We start from the raw sequence: 19,314 nt of genomic DNA on the forward strand, positions 1-19,314 counted from the left end.
TCTACTTTTATAACTGAAAACAAAACCACTGAAATTGTAATAGTGTTTTTCCTGTATCATTTAATGTAATATAAACATGTAAATATTGTTTGTTTACGTTGTTAGAGCACAGCCTTCACTGTGCTCAGTCAGTTAACTCATTTAGTAGCATTAAGATCATTCCAACTCTCACATTCCCAGGATCCACTTTAATCATGCTATCTTATTAATTGCAAAGCCATGTGAGCATTCGTGTACATATGTTATTTACTGGTTTGTGCCAACAGCTGGTCTCACTCCTGAAATAATTGTAAATATTTATTTTTCACATTAAACATCCTCATTTTTCACATTAAACATCCTCAGTGAATACTAAATAGATTCATCAAAGCTCAAGAAGCATCTGTTGCTGGTGATTATATTTATGAATATCAATTAGTATTAATGGAGACACATTCATAGGTCCTGAATTGGCATAAATGAAGTCCCCCACCCCCGAGAAATGCCTAATGAGAAGGAGGCTAAGGAGCACACACAAAAACAACGTATTAGAAATTCAAGTCTGACTGGTGCAGAGCAGGATGACGACATAGTGTTTGGCCATGACACGATTCAGTGGGAACACGGATAGAACAACAACATCGAGAAGACAAAAACAAGATTGTTACTCCTGACCCACAGGCATTACAGACATACCTTTTCTTTTGTCAACTATGTATAAATGAAAATGTTTTATTTCCTATTTCCTAATGATATTTGAGTTATTAATTATGGGTTACATTCAATGAAAGCCTTCCTGCAAGATGTTATGCTGAGCTGTCAGTCAGGCAGTAAATCAGTTTTAGATAAAGAATGAGGACGATGGGAGGGTAAGACAGTGATAAATGGTCGTCTGAGAGTGTGAGGCAATGTGCTTCTTTCTGAATCTGAGACTCAACAGTACATTTTCATTCTGGACTTTTTCACTTCTACCTCAAGTTTGCAGGAAACTATTTTCTATAAAACACCGACAGTTTACACCCTAATCTTTACAAGCGTTTGGGTTGGTGAGGACCCAGGCTGCAAAGAAAGACCTCTAGTAGTCTTTATGTTTTTTTGTTTTTTTTTGTCAGTAATGTATCAGGGGTTTTCTGAAACTCTTAATGTTGTGCGTCATCACAGTTGCAGGTTTATATTCCTTTGGTATCTGTATCTTGATTGCATCGTTTGACTTGAATGACCCCTTGTTTTTCAGATGGCCCCAGACTACGACCACCTGACACTGATGGAGAAGGTTGAGGTGTTTGAACATGCTGTCAACAACACGGCAGGAGATGACCTGGCCAAGCTCCTCTGGCTCAAGAGCCCCAGCTCGGAGGTGCGATGCTCCGCTTTTCTGTTAACAGATTGAGTGTACCTGATCTTTTCAGCATCCATCCTCATTTACAGGTGGTCCTGAGATAAAAGGTCCCCAATGAGTGCTTGGTTTTAGAGAAAGAAAACCTACATCTCTATATATAAACATTTTAGAAGAGGTATTGATGTTCCTGCAGTCTTTCATTATATAAGAGGAAAAATTGTGTTTTTAACCGATTCCAATTTACGAGTCCAGTCTCTCACATTTAAAACAATTGAAGGAAATCACTTGTAGTGAAGTGAAACACTTGGAACCACTGAAGAATCCATTTTGTCTCTTTATCCTACTTTCCAACAACTGACGCAGCAGGACTTTACCAACAGACCTTTAAATGACATGTCACTTTGTGAACCAGATGGTCTACATGTTTAAGTGTCTGGAAAGCCTGCCCGAGACTTCTCTGCTGTTCTCCACACTGCTCTGCTCGAATGTGAACCAGAAGAAATCTCATAACCCAGATGTTCCTTCCCCTCCAGGTTTGGTTCGACAGGAGGACTAATTACACTCGCTCCCTGGCTGTGATGTCAATGGTGGGCTACATCCTCGGACTGGGTGACAGGTGAAGTCTTGCATTATTTCTAAATGATTATAAGAATAATGACCATTAACATTATCAACATTAACAAAAAGACAATTATTCCAACTGTCAGGCATCCGTCGAACTTGATGTTGGATCGATTAAGTGGGAAGATTCTCCACATTGACTTTGGAGACTGTTTTGAGGTGAGAAGAGATTTTCTAACCAAACATTGACCTTTTAAATTTACATGGACACCGATATTCTGAGAATTTACATTATTCAAAATTTTGATTATGGTGTATACACAAGTTACTAATAGAATACTCCAATCATATTCTAGTTTTACATTTTGATGTAGCAATAAGCTGTGAAAACTTCCATAGGATGCTATAATGCAAGTGAGATGTATACATGTTTGTATACTTTGATTAAGGTTGGAATACTACACATGACTTCAATTAGTACTCGGTCAGTGTGTGACCTATTTTCGGAAAAGGTAATCGGAAAATGCTGTTTTCATGGCAGTGTCCTACTCAGATTATTAATAGTTAAGATCAGGGTATTTCTGTCCATGTACATGTAGCTATTGTTGCCAACATATTATTCTCTTTTATTTATGAGACTAAGTTCGATACAACCTTTGACAGGTGGCCATGACCAGAGAGAAGTTCCCTGAGAAGATCCCATTCAGACTGACGAGGATGTTGACCAACGCCATGGAGGTAGGCAACGCCAAACACTGTGTGTAGTATTGTTCAATAAAGATTCCAGTGAACTGCAAAACTGAACTTAAATTCTCTCAAAGCTTTTTTACTTTTGTCAAAATGATCATCTTTTCCAAGTGCGCAGCTCTATAACAGAACCTATGACTCACTGTGGCATTTATTGAATGAGCAGAGATGAAAACGAATTAACTATGAAAGCTTCAAGGGTTTACATTTTATTCAGTAGCTCCTCTACCAAACCTCAAAGGACTTCTTCACTTACCTTCCAAACTGTATGACACAAACACCAGATCTAAGTTCTTGTTTTGTATGCATTTTGTAATGTGTGTGTCTGACTATGTTCCAGGTGACTGGCTTGGACGGTAACTACCGCATAACGTGCCACACCGTGATGGAGGTGCTGAGGGAGCACCGGGACAGCGTCATGGCCGTGCTGGAGGCCTTCGTCTACGACCCGCTGCTCAACTGGAGGCTCATGGACAGTAAGTGAAAGGAGAACAGTAGCACACATTTCATGCTTCAGACGCAAACAAACACAACAGCATCACTGATAATAATAAGGAAGTGGATGTGAATTAGTTCATCCCAGTATAATGAATGAATGTTGTACAAATTCCTCCACTTAACATACATTTAGTCATCACAGGCTGAGACACTATTTAGCTCATATTGCTGAGAAAAATTGAGCTAATGTTGAAAGAAGTGGTGTCGATGTCTGAAGGTCGTCAGAGTGAGTGAATGAAGCGGCTTCCATGCAAATACTTTCAGATTTGCCTGGAGGACGAAATTGAATCCACTACAGACGAATACGTTTTATCATAAATGAGGCTCATTATTTACTTTTTTTAATTTAATCAAATTTCAATAATCCAGTAGTTTGTTTCTTGTGATCATTAAAACAAATTTAAAATATTGGACTGGAGGGGGTGTGACGCATGTTGTTTACATTACTTATCAGTACAGGCCCTTCAATTTGTGTGTGTGGAATGTTAATCTCCTCAGGTCTCTCCAGTTTTCAACGATGATACTCCTGCAATACTTTAATTCATATTTTTTTATTTACTGTAGTTACTGTATGGAGAGAATTTACTTTACTTCTCCTGTAGAATGTCTGCAATTATATTTCTTCCTGGGGCTTTGTAATCCATCATGACAACTGGTGTTGTTCTTTGGATATTTAAAAAAACTGAACAATCAACAAACAAACTTGATAAATCAACATTGTGTGTCCTTATTCATCTATTATTTACAGTAAAGTCTAGAATAGCACTCAGTAGAATGCAGTCTTCTGTTTAGGCCCAACGGTCCCCATAAAAATCAAGATTCATTAATCTTCTGTGAAATCAAGGAAAATGTCTGAAAAAACAAACCGATGACTCTTTGTTGAGTGAAGTAACAAAACTTATCTTGTTCTGATGAATGAAATTAATTGCAGCCATATTGACTCTACCAAATACGTAGATGTCTTATTGAACGCTGTGAGAGGAGCTGAGCCAGATTATAAAACAGTATCTAGCATCCAGCCTTGAAAACCTGACAAACCACGCTCCCAACCAGGCACAATATTATTTACAATTAGCAACGAAGAATAGTCCAAAGCACACCTAACCATATCCTTACACCAACATCTAACTATATTTGGAAGTTCAACTTCCTTTCCTACCTGCAGCTGCATATACTTTGATTTTTATAAACATGCTGGAGATGTCCTTGTTGAAAAGCTTTCCTCTGAAATGTTATCATCACTAAAGATAATAGTCTGAAAACAGCATGTGATGTGGTTTTGCAGCATAATAGCACAGAAGGATTGTGAACACAATATATTTATAACACATATATTTGCACAAGCATTTCATTTATTTCAAAATGGGGTCATTTTTCTCATTTAAGAAGCAAAGATATACCTTTAAAATAAAGCTAAGGAAATATTCAGTAATATCACACTGCTGAGTCACCTTAATCTCTGCAGGGGAATTTTGTTCACCTTCACCAACCTTACTTATTCATTGTTTCTCAAGGAATTAAAAAAAGAACTTACATACTTTCCCCTGTTGGTCCCACAGCGACCATCAAAGGCAACAAGCGTTCCCGGACCAGGACCGACTCGTACACTGCAGGACAGTCAGTGGGTGAGTTTGGAAACTTAAGTTACCGCTGGTTGCTGTTTCTGTCTTAATGATGTGAGACCGAGTTTCTAACCTGTGAGTGTTCGCTGTCGTCTGCAGAGGCTCTGGAGGGAATAGACCTCGGAGAGACCACACACAAGAAACCAGGGACCACAGTGCCTGAATCCATTCACTCCTTCAGTGAGTCACCACTTCATCTTTTTTCTTTCCATGGATTTTCTGTAGTTGTACAACTCTTTGAGGTTTTCTCTTGCTGCTTTACCACAGTGGCTGTGTTATTCTAATGCAGCACTCAGGCCCAATTTGATTTCCCTCAGCTGCAAAGACTGTTGGTGGAGAGAGGGAGCCATTATATTTGATGAATTTTGTGAAGTTGTTGATGCCAGTGTGTTTGTGTTTTCTCTTTTGATAAGTTGGAGACGGCCTGGTACAGCCTGAAGCTCTCAACAAGAAAGCTATTCAGATCATCAACAGAGTGAGAGACAAACTTACAGGTGAGTTCTGAAGCACCCAACAGGCACAGACTGACCAAAGGCTCCGGACAAATCGTTACTAATGTACCGTTACAGACTCTCTCCCACTTGTAAACCGTGTCAACACCACTGTTTACTGAGCATTATATGAAAGTTATGCTGGCTTCAAATTGGCAATTTTCACAATGAATTAACTCTGTGAATGTTGTTATGTGTTATTGTTATATTAAACATGCATTGATGTCAAAGTAGGATTTTACTGTTTTAATATGTTTTGGATGCTAATATCTTAATTGGTAAAGCAACTTGATACTATAGCTAGATAAAAAATAATATTTGACTCTGAGATCTAATGGAGTTAATGTATAAATTAATATTTAAACTGCAACACTTAAGTAATGTCGTACTTAAAATGTGAATACAGTTATTGAGTACATGTACTTAGTTACATTCCATCCTTGTTTATCCCACACCAGTACATATAAACAATAACAATAATAAAATGCTAATTTATTGAACTATACGATTCAGTTGCTTTTGTCTCCTAGTCTATAATATTGTCTTGTATACGGGTGACTGCAGTTCATCCACCATTTTAATAAAGGCGTGCAAGAGCTGCCCCAAAATTATAGTTAACCCACATTTTTATTACCACTACAGTCCTCCATATAACTTTACTGTAGGCTTATCAACCACATTTTTCTGTGGAGGTAAAACCCTTAAGTATCCTCAAATACCCGTTGTGTTGCTGGTTGACTTCTTTTAAAACCTGAAGGAAATCTACTTTTACCAGGCTGAACTTTCTGTCAAGGGTGGAGCGTTGTGACGAGAGTTTGTTCCTCCACAGGTCGAGACTTCTCTCACGATGAGACGCTGGATGTGCCAACACAAGTGGAGCTCCTCATTAAACAAGCCACGTCGCATGAAAACCTGTGCCAGTGCTACATCGGGTGGTCAGTACTCCTTGACATTCCCGTTTAGTTAGAGCAGTGACAAAGCCTGGACGTTTAATTTGTCTGAAGTCATGTTGTTATTAACTGAATGACCTATCTTAGCAGACTTTGATGAATATTGTTTTTTCCTCAGGTGTCCGTTTTGGTGAAGACCCGTCTGCAGCAGCCGAGGAGAAGCACTCCACTCAAAGAGAAATCCACTGAAGCCACGATGCAGAGCAACAGAGAATGTTTTTTTTTCTTTGTTTTTCAACTGCTGTCGAATTGTACGATTTTTTCCAGTGACACATTTTGAGTTTATGACAAAATACTTGTCGAAATAATCTCTGCTTTTATCCTATGATCATTTCTTCAAATGACTCTTCCACATATTTAACGCCATGATCACTACAAGCTCTATAAATGTGGCCAGAGTGTTGAAACATTTCTTACTTCACTCAAGGTGAAACCCCTCCAGTCCATTGTATAATTTTGAATTGAAGAGATGGTCTGCCTTTTTACTAACTTAAGCATTCTTTCAATGTGAACTCCTGACAAGATGGAAGTTGATTTCAGATCATCATGAAGTACTGTGTACCGGCAATTGTGTGCCAATAAATCCTGCAGAGAAACCACTGTCTCTGTGCTGTGTTCCTCTGACATTGGCTGATCTTGTTACACCCTCTGTGGTTATAAATAGAAAAGGGGGGAAATTATGTTATAAAATCGTTCATTTTTTGGCATCGGGTAAGTTTTTTCTTTTATTGAAAGACCAGGTGCACCTCTCCCCTTATTTTTCTCACAGTGCCCACAGAGGGCACTCTAACTCCTAATAAGATCCTCTCTACTTAGGGGAGGAGGTTGCACTCAGCAGGCCCAAACATAAACCCAGAATAAAACTACATTTCCAACTCTCGAGGTGAGAGTTGCTGCTCTAACTGGAGTTACTCTATATTTATTTCTATGTTAAGAACCACAGGGTGACATGGTCATTCACAGTAAACTAGTCCCTGACAAATAAAAAACGATCCAAATGCCCCAAATTGCAAAGGCAGCAGTGGAGACTTAACTCTCAATTTGGTTTCCTTTGCAGCTTTCTGGTCAATGAAAGGCAGTTTCTGTTTTACTTGAGCTCATTGCTATTCCTCCTCGTATTTCTCGAATTTATTTCCTCACTGCATTCTCCCCTGAAGGTTAATTACTTGTAGATAGTTAGGGATTACGGATCAACAAAAAGCAGCCCATTGATCTCTTCCCTGCCGTACCCACCTCTGCAATGTCACACTCTTTACACACTGGAACAGAGGCCTGGTGATTATCTGTTCATATCGATCGACTCCCTCTCTGCTGTCCCTTTAGTTCCCTCCCCCCTCCTCCCTCTCATCCTTTGCCTCCACCCTGTCACTTTTTTTCCCCCTCCTGCCACCAAAAGCTCATTATTGGAAATGTGACTTTTGATAGTCTTTGTCACCATTTTTGTTGTTCTCTCTCCCCCCGTCTAATTTGTTTGTATTTTTTCAGCCTCTCAAGTCTGCCGAGGTGCAGGCGAGTCAATAGCTCAAGTTAAACAGGCTGCATTGATTGGGAGAGGGATTTAGCTGTTTACCAACTGTGGAAATGGGCGAGGGCCACAGAAAAACAGCCCGAGCGGCTGCATGGAGCGAGGCAGTGGTGACAAATGATACTGATTGGGAGACAATGCCCCTAAATGAGGGACGGTGTCGGGCTTGGTGGGGGAGACTGGGGATGCAGCAGGCCACGCTTCATCAGCCATTAAGGTTGTCACACGAAGCCGTCCAGGCTCAGCACTTTGAGCCAAGACTTTAGGAATGATGGGATACAGCAACACATTCACCACTATATGCTCCCCCATAGGGCCTCAGCCCTGTTTTTCTTTTTCCCTGCTGCAGTTCCCTCCATGCTTGATCTGTCTTCCATCACGTGTTCTTCCCTTTGGATGTTATTCCACCTCTTTGAACCCTCTTTAGCTCCTCATGACCCCAGAGATTTAATAAGGGCTCTCTTCAACATTTCCATTTCACACAAACCAAATCTGAAGAACCAGAGGGAGATTCTCTTTTACAGTAAAATAATCTAATTAGCCTTAAATGTCTAAACATTAGACAATTTTGCCTAAACTCCCTTAAGGAGATTGTCCAGTTGTTTCTCTTTGCTTACAACCTTCCTTCCATGGTGACCTCACCTCATGTTCGGCTAAACTACATGATTCATTTCCTTCCCAATTGCACTCCCATTAAGTTGGGTGATTTATAGAACGGCTAAAATGGAAAGCTTCGGAGGGGGAGAGCAGGCTTAGCGAGGTAGTACAGAAACCATTCTCCCAACCAATGTCATCCAAATCACCAGGTGTTCCCAAGCCAGGTGAGATGTGTCGTCCTTTCATTATGTTCTGAGTCTATCACGGTGTCTCTAGTCATATTCCCCACACGTAAGCGCCCAGGAGGCATCTTGATCAAATGTCAGAACGATCACAACCGGCTCCCCTTTTGATGCAAAGGAGCAGTGACGAGATTTCTCAGAGGGGGAGCACAACCGCCCCCTGGAGGAGACATGTCATTCTGTCATTACCTAAAGCTAATGACTGTAGCTGAGTGTTGAAACATAACCTCCACAGTCCACTTCAGAGCTCCACCTTCAAGCTCCACACCCTCCACGTTGGTCTGGTGAAGTGCCTGCATTACTGCTGATGCTGCACCAGAGTCCCCGTCCATATCATGCTCCATTTGACCCTCATTAAAGAACAAGGCCCTGAGATACTTCCACTCCCTAACCCAGAGGGAGCAAGACGCTGTTTTACAGCAAAGAAAGAAATGACCTGCTGTCGTGGTGGTGGCAGCAGCGCTTGTGTGTCTCCCATGGTGCTTCAGGACAGCAGATGAGACTGTGGTCCAGACTTCCTCTCAGAGTGGTTTGACCTCTATTTAACATTAGGGGTTGACTCGGCAGAACATTAATCACGGTTGAATGCAAAGTTTGATGTGAAAGGGTTCAACCTCCTACAACCTGAACCATGAGATCCCTTCGGTCCATTGCTTGTTCTCATCTTGTCCGTGCACTCTGCTGCTGCTGCTTTCTTCCCACCTGGTTTGCATCTAGCTCTTCATCAGTCCCCACTCTCACATCCCTCTGAACCAGTGCCTCCCCCCTTTACTGTTGGTTTGAGTTGATTCAGTGCTGTGTAAACCTGCTCAGCTAACCACCACCGATCTCATCAGTACACCGTGACGGAGCCAAGATTCTCCCTGGTCCCCTGACCCCGCCACTACCTTCCTAACAGGTAATCTGCAGGATCACTGGGTTCATTGCTGCAGCTCCCTCGCTCCACTGGAATCACTGGGATTCTTCTATACTGAGGGATCGATGTCCTGCTTTTCAAGAGGTCAACCGTGTTATATTTCATCATATATGATTCTGAAAAAATCCATATTAATTAGGTAAAAACATCAGTCAAGATCAGTAAAAAGACTTTGGATCAGTTAAATCAGTGTGCACCGTGTGGTAGGTTTTTGGTGAAATAAATACAAAATGGTGCAGTATAAGTCCTGGTAAGGTAAAGAGTGATGATGGAAACATCTAACAAGTCAATCACTGACTCAATCACCAGAAACGCTTAGTTCAATATGAAAGATAAATAGACTTGTAATTTCCTAGATGAACCATTTCTCTCACCAACACAACCTGCACCTCTGGACTTTGGCGAGAGGACTTGGCCTTTCAACACGGCCTGGTCACTGTAGCCTGCAGTCACCGTGCAGACAACCTCATGGGCTTTGCTTATCTGAAATGCAGGATCTTTGTTACCCACTGCAGTCTTATCTCCTCTCCTGCCTGTGTCGAGCAGGCCACTTCTCACTGTGGCTCTCTTCACAACAGCACCGACAGTGGTCACTTCTTGCAAACGGGCGACTGGTGCTCGGGCACATCTGATCGTCCTGATGTATGCACACATTAGTCCCACTTTGCTTAGAATTCTTCTAAATCTGAAATAAATGCTCAGTTTGAATGACCTCTTAGTCTTTTTAACTCGTCTACAGTTGGGCATTACTCTTGAACAAGCTGGACATGATTCTGAAGATTTAAACTGCGACCGACTTTCAGATGCACACTTCTCACAGGATATTGTCCCCACTCACCAGAGTTATATACAAGTGCAAGAGCAGGCGTTCAGAGGCAGGAGTGGGGGAGTGTCACCGTTCTCCATTAATTCAGAGAAGCATCAAACTAAAATAGCTTTTGCAGGGACACAATTCACTTTCTCATCAGAAATGATGAAGGGACCGAGCACTGGATCTCAGGGAGAGAGACCTTGTGTTAGAAGCTCATGGAGAAACTTGCAGTTCTCGATTTCAGTCAGAGTCCAGAGCTGCAGTAGCTGGATTCACCAAACTCTCCCAAACAACGCACTCCTTGCTGCTCCCATGTTGTTCCCACCTTCCTCTGGGTATGACAGCACTTTGTCTCTCATACCCCCCCCCCATCTCGCACTCTCTGGCATGGCTAACAGCTGTGACGAGAGAGGCAGAGACAGAGGTGATATCGACGGCCAGCCGGAGGGGTTCGATAGCAGGCCCTGGAGCTGTTTAAAGTGGGAGCCTGCAACCAGGACTCGGGCTGTCTCTGTGCACTGTGGTGTAAAGCCTGTATCGATGGACCTGACAGCAGTTTAGCCCGCTCGGGAGCCGCTCCTCTCGGAGGACACTTCAGGCATGTTCCTCTGCCAGCTTCAGACTTGTTTACCGTGTCTATTAATGTTCCTTTGAGTCGGGTCAACAGAGATGTGTGCCCAAAGATTTGCTGCTCATATAATCACCTGTTTGTCACAGAGCAGCAGCAAACAGTGGGATCATTTAAGTTGTGTGTTGGTTCAAATCTCCAGCACAGACTCTGTGTTAGTAGCTTATTGAGATGAGTGATGAAAAGCAAGTCGTCTACAAATATATATTTTATTGTAACTGCACAACATGAATAACAACAGACCAATGATACAACTTGGGACAGTTCAATCTGCAGTGGGCATTTTGCATAACGCTGCCTTTAAACTGCACCATGACGTGGTTACGTGTTTGGAAATGTTCTGGTTAAATACAGAGTGAGGTCCAGGAGCTACAAGCAGTGAGATAATGTCTGTGTTGACCAACTGTGCTGGTCTGTGATTCTTTTAAAGTGAGACAGGACAAGCAGCTGATCCAACAGGCGAGTATTTGATTTGGTCCTGAACATACCATAGCTAAGACCATGGATTTAATTGGTCGATGCTTAATATGTTGCATATTTTGCAAAGAGAGGCTTGTGATTGGATGTAATAAGTGGTTCATATCCTGTATAGTTATAAGTGTCTTCACCAAGGAGGTATGTTTTCATCTGTTTGTTAGCCAGATTCCTCAAAATCTACTCAACTGATTTTTGTAAAGGGCTGGGGCAAGGAAGACACCATTACATGTTAGGGGTCATTTTTTACCGTCTTTAAAGTTGTGAGATAGGGCATTTTTCAACATTGTCAGTGATTTATTGTGCAGTGCTTAGAAAAAAGTCCTCAGACTGGTACAAGTAGAACCAATGCTTGCACTCATCACTGACATGCTCAGGGAAGATGGTCTTGAAAGAACCAAGGCCTCTGGGAGTGTTGATGCTTATATAGTTGCAATCAGAAATATTCAAGCCCCTCAACTCAATAGACATTGTGGTGATGTGGATGACAGATAATGACAATAAATGACAAAAAAACCTCATCAAACAACAAAAGATATTTATTGATGCGTATTTTAATTATTTTGACAACAGAAGTTGACTTGACTTTGAAGTTCAAATGAAAAATGTAACTCTTTCAACACATGTGCATGTGCAGTATTATTCAACCCCCCAGCTTCAGTACTTTGTGGCGCATCCTCTAGCTTTTATAACTAGTGCGTTAAGTGCGGACAAGCTTCTTACACCTCTCGATTGGAATCTTTGCCCATTTTTCAAGTGCAAAAGCCTCTAGATCAGTGATGTTTGATGGCTTCCATGCTGCAACTGCCTTCTTTAAATCCCACCAAAGATTTTCAATCAAATTTGAATCTGGTGACTGTGAATGCAACTCCAGGACGTTCCAGGATCTTTTTCTCAACCAAGCTTTGGTGGACTTGGAGATTTTGCTTTGGATCATTGTCTTGCTGGAAAGTCCAATGATCACCAAGGTTCAATTTGTCAACAGAAGGAATCACATTCCTCTTTAAAATGGCCTGGTATTTCTGTGAATCCATGATGCCATGTACACAATAAAGATTGCTAGTTCCTGCCGCAGAAAAACAGCCCAACATCATCTTTGACCAACCTCCATGCTGGACTATGGGGATGGTATTCTTCTGGTCATAAGCCTGTCCTTTCACACGCCAGACATACCGCTGGTCCATACGTCCAAACAGTTCCAGTTTGGTTTCATCAGTCCATAGAACTGTCACCCAAAACTCTGTAGGCTTATCCAAATTCCTCCTGGCATATTCTAGTCGACTTTTGATGTCCCTTGTGGTCAAGAGCTGAGCGCATCTTGGAGTCCGGCCATGAAGTCCTTGTTTTTTCAGTGCACGTCTTAGAGTTGCCACTGAAGTACTTTACCAGCCTTCATCAGGTCATCCTGTAGGTGTCTTGCAGTCACACAGGGATTTATCTGAGTTGTTCTGACTAAGTTGCTGAGGGTCCTTGATGAAATGCTGGGCTTTCTTCCACGGCCAGGCATGTTTGAAGCTGCTCCATCAGTTGTAAACTTCCTTATAATTTTCCCAATTGTGTCTCTTGGAATATAATTTTTTGGGGAATTCTTCTTCTACCCAAGGCCTTTCAGGTGTGATGAAATTATCTCCTCTCTCAGCTTTTGTGTAAGCTCCTTTGTCTTTCCCATGATTGCAAAACACCTTGAATACCTTCATGGGTGGGGTTTATATATGCATCACAGCTGAAGCAAATGAAGGATCAGTATAGAGTTCCCAAAGGCTTAATAATGTTTCAACTCAACTTTAGGACAAAAAAAAACTGTCAGACAGCTTTAAAAACAACAATATTATATAGGGGTTGAATAATCGTGACATGGCTATCTTAACAAAATATACTGCTACACACAAATACTACATCATGCATTTTCCGTGTTGATTTTCTTTATCACTCAACTCATAAAGAAGGCATCCGAAGCAGAATCTTGATCAAAGAACAAGATTCTGTCTACTTTAATTGATAAATCCTTAAAATCTTTGGGGGGTTGAATATTTCTGATTGCAACTGTAAATAAAATTCAAGATAGTGAATTTAAATGTGGTTTCAAACAGAGACTGTTGGGTGGAGGTGTGTGTTCTACTGATCTTCATTCTTGTTTTTAGATCAAATGACACTGTGAAACAATTACATAGTTTTAAATAGGGTCATATAGACGAATCTACAAAGAATAACTATCAGGATATGCAGCTTTATGGGGCTTTATAACATGTGTATTGGGAGCTTCACTGTTCTGATTCACCCTCGTAGTAGTTTTAAAAACATACAGTGGCACACAGCAATGAGAAGAATTCTCCTACAGAGAAGAATAAATGTTGTGTTTAAAGTGAGTTGTTGAATGACAACAGAATGTAATGACAAAGGGACCTGAGCTACTGAACGGTTCTTTTCATTGATTGTTTAAATGATGATAAAAAGATTCTAAACTTATCCTGCAAGTATTAAATGTGGCTAGTTTTCATGAGTGAAAAACAAAAGCACTCACTTGATGCTTTAACACCCACACACAGTTTACAGGTGTAGCTATAGACACAAATAGAAAATGTAAGTAGAAAACAGGGTCGGAGGACGTGGCCAAGCTGAAGTGAGAAGAAGATGAGATGACGTCAAACCAGTAAAACACAAAACACAAGTTATCATCATGTCACTGTTTCCCACCAAAAACAGTGTGTGTTTCAAATATGTTAAATACTTTCCTTCATAAAGCCTTGTTTATTCAAACTAATGAAAGCTGGGTTTCGATTTGAAAATAGAATGGAACATCTGAATCTTTTGATATTTTCTATGACACATTGCAGGTTATTGTATTTGTAATTGTTTTGATTATTGCTCCAGAGCAGTGACGCAACACCTCACGTCCCATGTGACCTCATGTGGAAGCACGAGGAGGCTGGTGTCAACAAAATGGAGATGAGAGAGACATTTTTGATAATTGATTCTGTGGGCGGTTTAGGAGGTTTGATAATTAATCTGTGACCCCTCAAGAGAACAGATAATCTGGGCCCAACCTCGGTAACCAACAAGGTTTCAGACCAAATTCTCTCAGCCTGAAATCCCTGGAGCCTGAGCTCAGAAACTTGGACTATGGGCAGAGAAGGTCTCTGTTCGTCTTCTCCCTACCCTGTTTGTGCCCCTGAGCAGGGCACCTTACTCCCCCAACAAAAGCAGAGGTTACATGCAAATAGAAAGAAAACACATGCAAATTAGGAAAACAACTCTGACAATACATGTCCTGCGAAAAGAAGAGCTGTTTTCAAATTTTGCGGTGCGTTGATCTTTCTCGGCCAGCGAATGAGGAACCTCTGCTTTGGTTAGGTTTGGTGACAGTGTTGTATTGAGGCCCTCTGCTCCCCCAGTCATGTAATCCGGGTCAGGGGGAGGTAAAGGTCCTCATTAGCTGTAAGCCTGGCCACTTGAGTCATCTGTGCATTCAGCAGTGTAGTAACAGTGGAGCAGAGACACAGACGGGACGCTGTGCTGTTGTCAGAGGACAGCGTTCTGAGCCTGCTGATGTTATTCCAAACTTGATGCAGTTATTGGACTGTCAGACCAACTGTGTGTGTGTGTGTGTGTGTGTGTGTGTGTGTGTGTGTGTGTGTGTGTGTGTGTGTGTGTGTGTGTGTGTGTGTGTGTGTGTGTGTGTGTGTGTGTGTGTGTGTGTGTGTGTGTGTGTGTGTGTGTGTGTGTGTGTGTGTGTGTGTGTGTGTGTGTGTGTGTGTGTGTGTGTGTGTGTGTGTGTGTGTGTGTGCGCGTGCGTGCGTGCGTGCGTGCGTGCGTGTCAGCGCCTGTATGAATGTGCTCAGGGAGGCTGCACCGGTCGCAGGAACTGATTCTCTTCTACTTGACAAATAATTGATTGTGTTTCGACTTTACTGGATCATAGCGAGGGATGGCAGACAGTGAAAAATCAGCCGAGGATGAGAGAGAGCATCACTTAATCTGCAAAAAATAACTGCACACTCACATCGATTTTGACTTTCGAATTTCAACACTCTCAACCAGATTCCAGTCATTTTATTTTTCTCAAAGCCCCAAGAGGAACTATTCATTTTTGTTGATATTTGCGCCTCTCTGGACAAAAGCGGTAGTGTTGCCAAACCTCAGCGTGGCCAGCACATTTAAATAAAACTTTTAATTAAATAACGTTTAATTTACAGGTGGATAAACTGATTCATCAAGTGGAGAACAAAACAAAGCGTTGTGTCTAAGGTGGGGGTGAATTCCTTATTTTAAGACTGGAGGTTTCTTCTCGTTTCAGCTCATTCATCTTCATCATGTCGATGTCAGGTGGTTCTGCAAGTCAGTGGAGTCCACCACAGAAACCGGTTTACTCTGAGATGAGAGATGCTCCCTGATCTTGTTTTTGGACGGATGTGAAAGTGAGGCTCCGTGACACCTGTGTGTGTGTGGGGGGGGGGGGGGGGGGGGGAAAGGGAGAGAGAGAGAGAGAGAGAGAGAGAGAGAGAGAGAGAGAGAGAGAGAGAGAGAGAGAGAGAGAGAGAGAGAGAGAGAGAGAGAGAGAGAGAGAGAGAGAGAGAGAGAGAGAGAGAGAGAGAGAGAGAGAGAGAGAGAGAGAGAGAGAGAGAGAGAGAGAGAGAGAGAGAGAGAGAGAGAGAGAGAGAGAGAGAGAGAGAGAGAGAGAGAGAGAGAGATATCAGATGTTTAAAAATATGTTTAATTGAGGAGGCTCATGTTTTCCTCTGAGCTGCAAAGGCATCAATGTATCTGGTGATGCCACGTTTTAGCTGTAATTTTTAGCGATGTATAAGAAGGTGTCCTTTGCGCTCTAGAGATGTGCCGGTGAAATAAAATGTATTGTTCTTATTATCACTCTTATCTTTTTAGCAAACCACACATCATACTGAAGGATGAGGTTAATTGCTGGATTTTTAGTACGCTATGTTAAAACAACTATGATATATTTGTCTTCCAGATTTAGTGCAAACTGGCAAAAGAACATACAATTACCTCTTATCTATAACTGCTACTGTAATGTGTGGCGATCAACTGTTGGTGGCGCTAATTTCTTCTCCACTCAGAGCCCATTAAACCACTACCACATTCTGTCAAACATGACAGAGCTATAGTATTTATGTTTTTTTTATCACCGTGTAAATTTGCAGTCTCCTCATCGATCAACTTCATTCGGTATGTTTTTCCTCTGCCAATATTCTGAATTTCTCCACTTTTACACATATTGCACAATTTTTTTTTTTTTATTCTCATCACTTTCCCTCCGGTGATGCATTGAGACGTGAGGCGTGAATTAAATTCACTTATGTTTGGACCAGAACCTGCAATTTCAGGTTTCACTTCAGTAGCGTTTCCCTTTCTGCAGAGAAGGGTTGTATAAATCTCAACGCTAAGGCGCTGCTAATCTAATCCCAAAGCCTGGGCATCACTGTCAGAGGAGTTTCCAATCGTTCAATGGCACAAATAAAAAATGAATCAGTTAAATTTAGCAGGCTTACCCTGATACTCCAGCATTTCTACTGAGATGAATTGGTTTTAAATGTTGGTGTAACCATGCCCTAGACTCCAGATCGCTGTGTTGTGGTTGGTGCTCTCTTCTGATTGGTTTATTATTTACAGATATCCTTCTGCACGCACCGTTGAGCAGTTACTTGCATATTAATGACTTTCCTGTTGTCTTGTTCGATTCTGCGGTCGTCCTCTGACCTGTCTCACAGTGTTTCCCCCCCACAGAGCTGCTGGTGTACACTCGCTTTTTGTATTAATGCCATTTGTGAGGAAGTGTGAAAATCTTACTCTGGGAGGAACCGACCAGGTCAGCCCGCATGCCTGCGCTCATGATCCCATGTTTTTTCCGCGTGAAGGAAAGCTTCTTTAAAAACGCGCCCGCTCTAGTTATTCGCCGTGATTGGCTGTGAGGAGGCTGCGGGCTGTGCTGTGGTAAACCTGATAAACCTGAGCCTTAAAATACAACTGGCCCGCCGCAGCATCTGAGAGCGGGGGACATTGTTGACACCTTTCGGGCTGAAGGCTCAGATTGGATGCCCGTGGTCTCGGAGGCAGCCTTCATATCTGATTGTGAAATTGCTTCGAGCCCTTCGCAGCCATGTACCTAATCATTCAGCCTAAGTAACTTGTTGACGTGGGACTGTCCTCCAGCTGTCCGGGCGGCACATCCTCTTGTCTCCCTGGCCAGATTTACTCACCGGGGGGAATAGCTATTACATCTCTGTTATTATTTGCCATAAAAATGCGCTGAATGGCGACCAACTCTGAGGTGCTATAAAAAGCAGCGGGGTGTGAGATGGTGTCTGCGTGTCATCAATCAGACACAGTGGTGAAACATTGGGCCGGTGGGTAGGGGAAATTGATTTTTCTGTAAGTCTCAACGATTAGGGTGTGAAAGAGGGAGCGGGGGGGGGGGGGGGGGTGGTAGAGGAGAAGCTGGGAGGAATGGGACAAGATGGGATGGTGCGCTCTGTGAAAATGGTGGAAAGGCTTATGTCTTCCTGTGGGTTCATACATTTAATCTACCCTTTGCTTTTCTGGTTAATCTTGGGGGGGGGGGGGGGGGGGGGGGGGGTTTCGGTGGGTTTCTGCAGCCTGTCCCAGCCAGTGTCTCTCAAAAGCAGGCAGGACGTTGGGCTCGGCTTTGAGCCTGATTTAAAACATTCAATACCCGAGATCGAAGTCGGCAAACAGAGCTTTTTCACAGCAGACATTTTTATGTGGTTGGAGGAAAAGGTGTAAATAACAACCCTAATAAAGGCTTCCTCACAGTGAGGTGAATTTCCGGAGCCCTGGTGTGCTGTGCGGTCCACGTCACCACATCATGACTCACAGCTGTGATTTTCCTCCAGCAACACATCAGACTATCGGCTGTAACAAAAGTCCGTTGTTGCTTTTAGAGCAGCGTCCTACGAAAGTGTTTCTTTTTTATTTTGTGCTGGTTGATTTGTGAGGTTGAAACATAATCATAAACCACACCACATGACATATTCCTTCATTAACATGAATATAGACACCCTAATGTAGTTTGTGCCATTTCCTGCCGAAAATACTAGCGCAACAAATGTGCATTAATCTGCAGCCGAAAAAGAAAAAACATACTCCGATGTGAACACTCAGCAGTCGAGCAGGAAATTGCGATTCCAGGAATCATCATGTTGTTTTTGAGCAGCATCACTGACAGGTACCATCACAACTGTAATTGTCATTTTCTACAAAGGTGCAGCAACACTTAAATCCAAATGGCAGAGAGTAGGGCTGACAACATATCACATGTAGGATGATATCGAACGCTGAGACTTTTCATCAGGCGCCTTATGTACATCTCTTATAGCCACTGGAGCGTCCATAGACTGAACATCAAGATGGACGACATCACTTCTCTCCAAAAGTATAGCCAAAGCATCATCTGCCGGTTGGCTGCAGTAAGTCATTACTCCTGCCTCCTCCATGTTAGTAGATGGGTCCAAAATAAAAAGTCCACATACATGTCAAATACATACAAGATTAATTCTCTCATTTTATTTCAAAAACAATGATGTTTCATTTTTCAAGTGTTTATTTTCAAGTGACTGGTTTTCATTAGTTATTTGATGCTGTGAAAACACAGTGAAACGTCATGATTGACAGCCGAGACTGACTCATTATTGGTTAAGTTTGTGTGTGGGCAGGACCTCGGGACAGGCGTCATCTTTATTAACAGTCTGGTAGCATCCAGTCTGCTCTGAGGAATGACATTTAATAACAATCAGACATATTCTAAAGGTGCTTTTTGTAAGTTTTTGCTATTGCTACAATTACATTATTATCAACAGCTGTTTTATAAAATTTTATAGAATTTCCTTTTTCTTTAAATGTCAATGCTTCTTAAAACTTATTCTCTTCTTATTTCTAATAACATGTTACTGTTTTCATCT

General features: G+C 42.0%; 1 protein-coding gene across 2 annotated transcripts in view; it reads left to right on the plus strand.

Annotated features, from left to right (window-relative positions):
• Positions 1-6,783, plus strand: part of mtor (mechanistic target of rapamycin kinase) — an 84,531-nt gene extending 77,748 nt beyond the window's left edge. For both annotated transcript variants that reach the window (XM_062391706.1, XM_062391704.1), the window contains exons 49-58: positions 1,214-1,336; positions 1,852-1,934; positions 2,026-2,098; positions 2,543-2,617; positions 2,967-3,102; positions 4,684-4,749; positions 4,846-4,926; positions 5,160-5,240; positions 6,067-6,172; positions 6,306-6,783. In XM_062391706.1, the coding sequence (XP_062247690.1) occupies positions 1,214-1,336; positions 1,852-1,934; positions 2,026-2,098; positions 2,543-2,617; positions 2,967-3,102; positions 4,684-4,749; positions 4,846-4,926; positions 5,160-5,240; positions 6,067-6,172; positions 6,306-6,321 (840 nt within the window). In that variant the 3' untranslated portion in view covers positions 6,322-6,783. The remainder of the gene's footprint in view (positions 1-1,213; positions 1,337-1,851; positions 1,935-2,025; positions 2,099-2,542; positions 2,618-2,966; positions 3,103-4,683; positions 4,750-4,845; positions 4,927-5,159; positions 5,241-6,066; positions 6,173-6,305) is intronic.
• Positions 6,784-19,314: the final 12,531 nt, after the last annotated feature.

The sequence above is a fragment of the Platichthys flesus genome, chromosome 7, assembly GCF_949316205.1.
Source record: "Platichthys flesus chromosome 7, fPlaFle2.1, whole genome shotgun sequence".
Lineage (NCBI taxonomy): Eukaryota > Metazoa > Chordata > Actinopteri > Pleuronectiformes > Pleuronectidae > Platichthys > Platichthys flesus.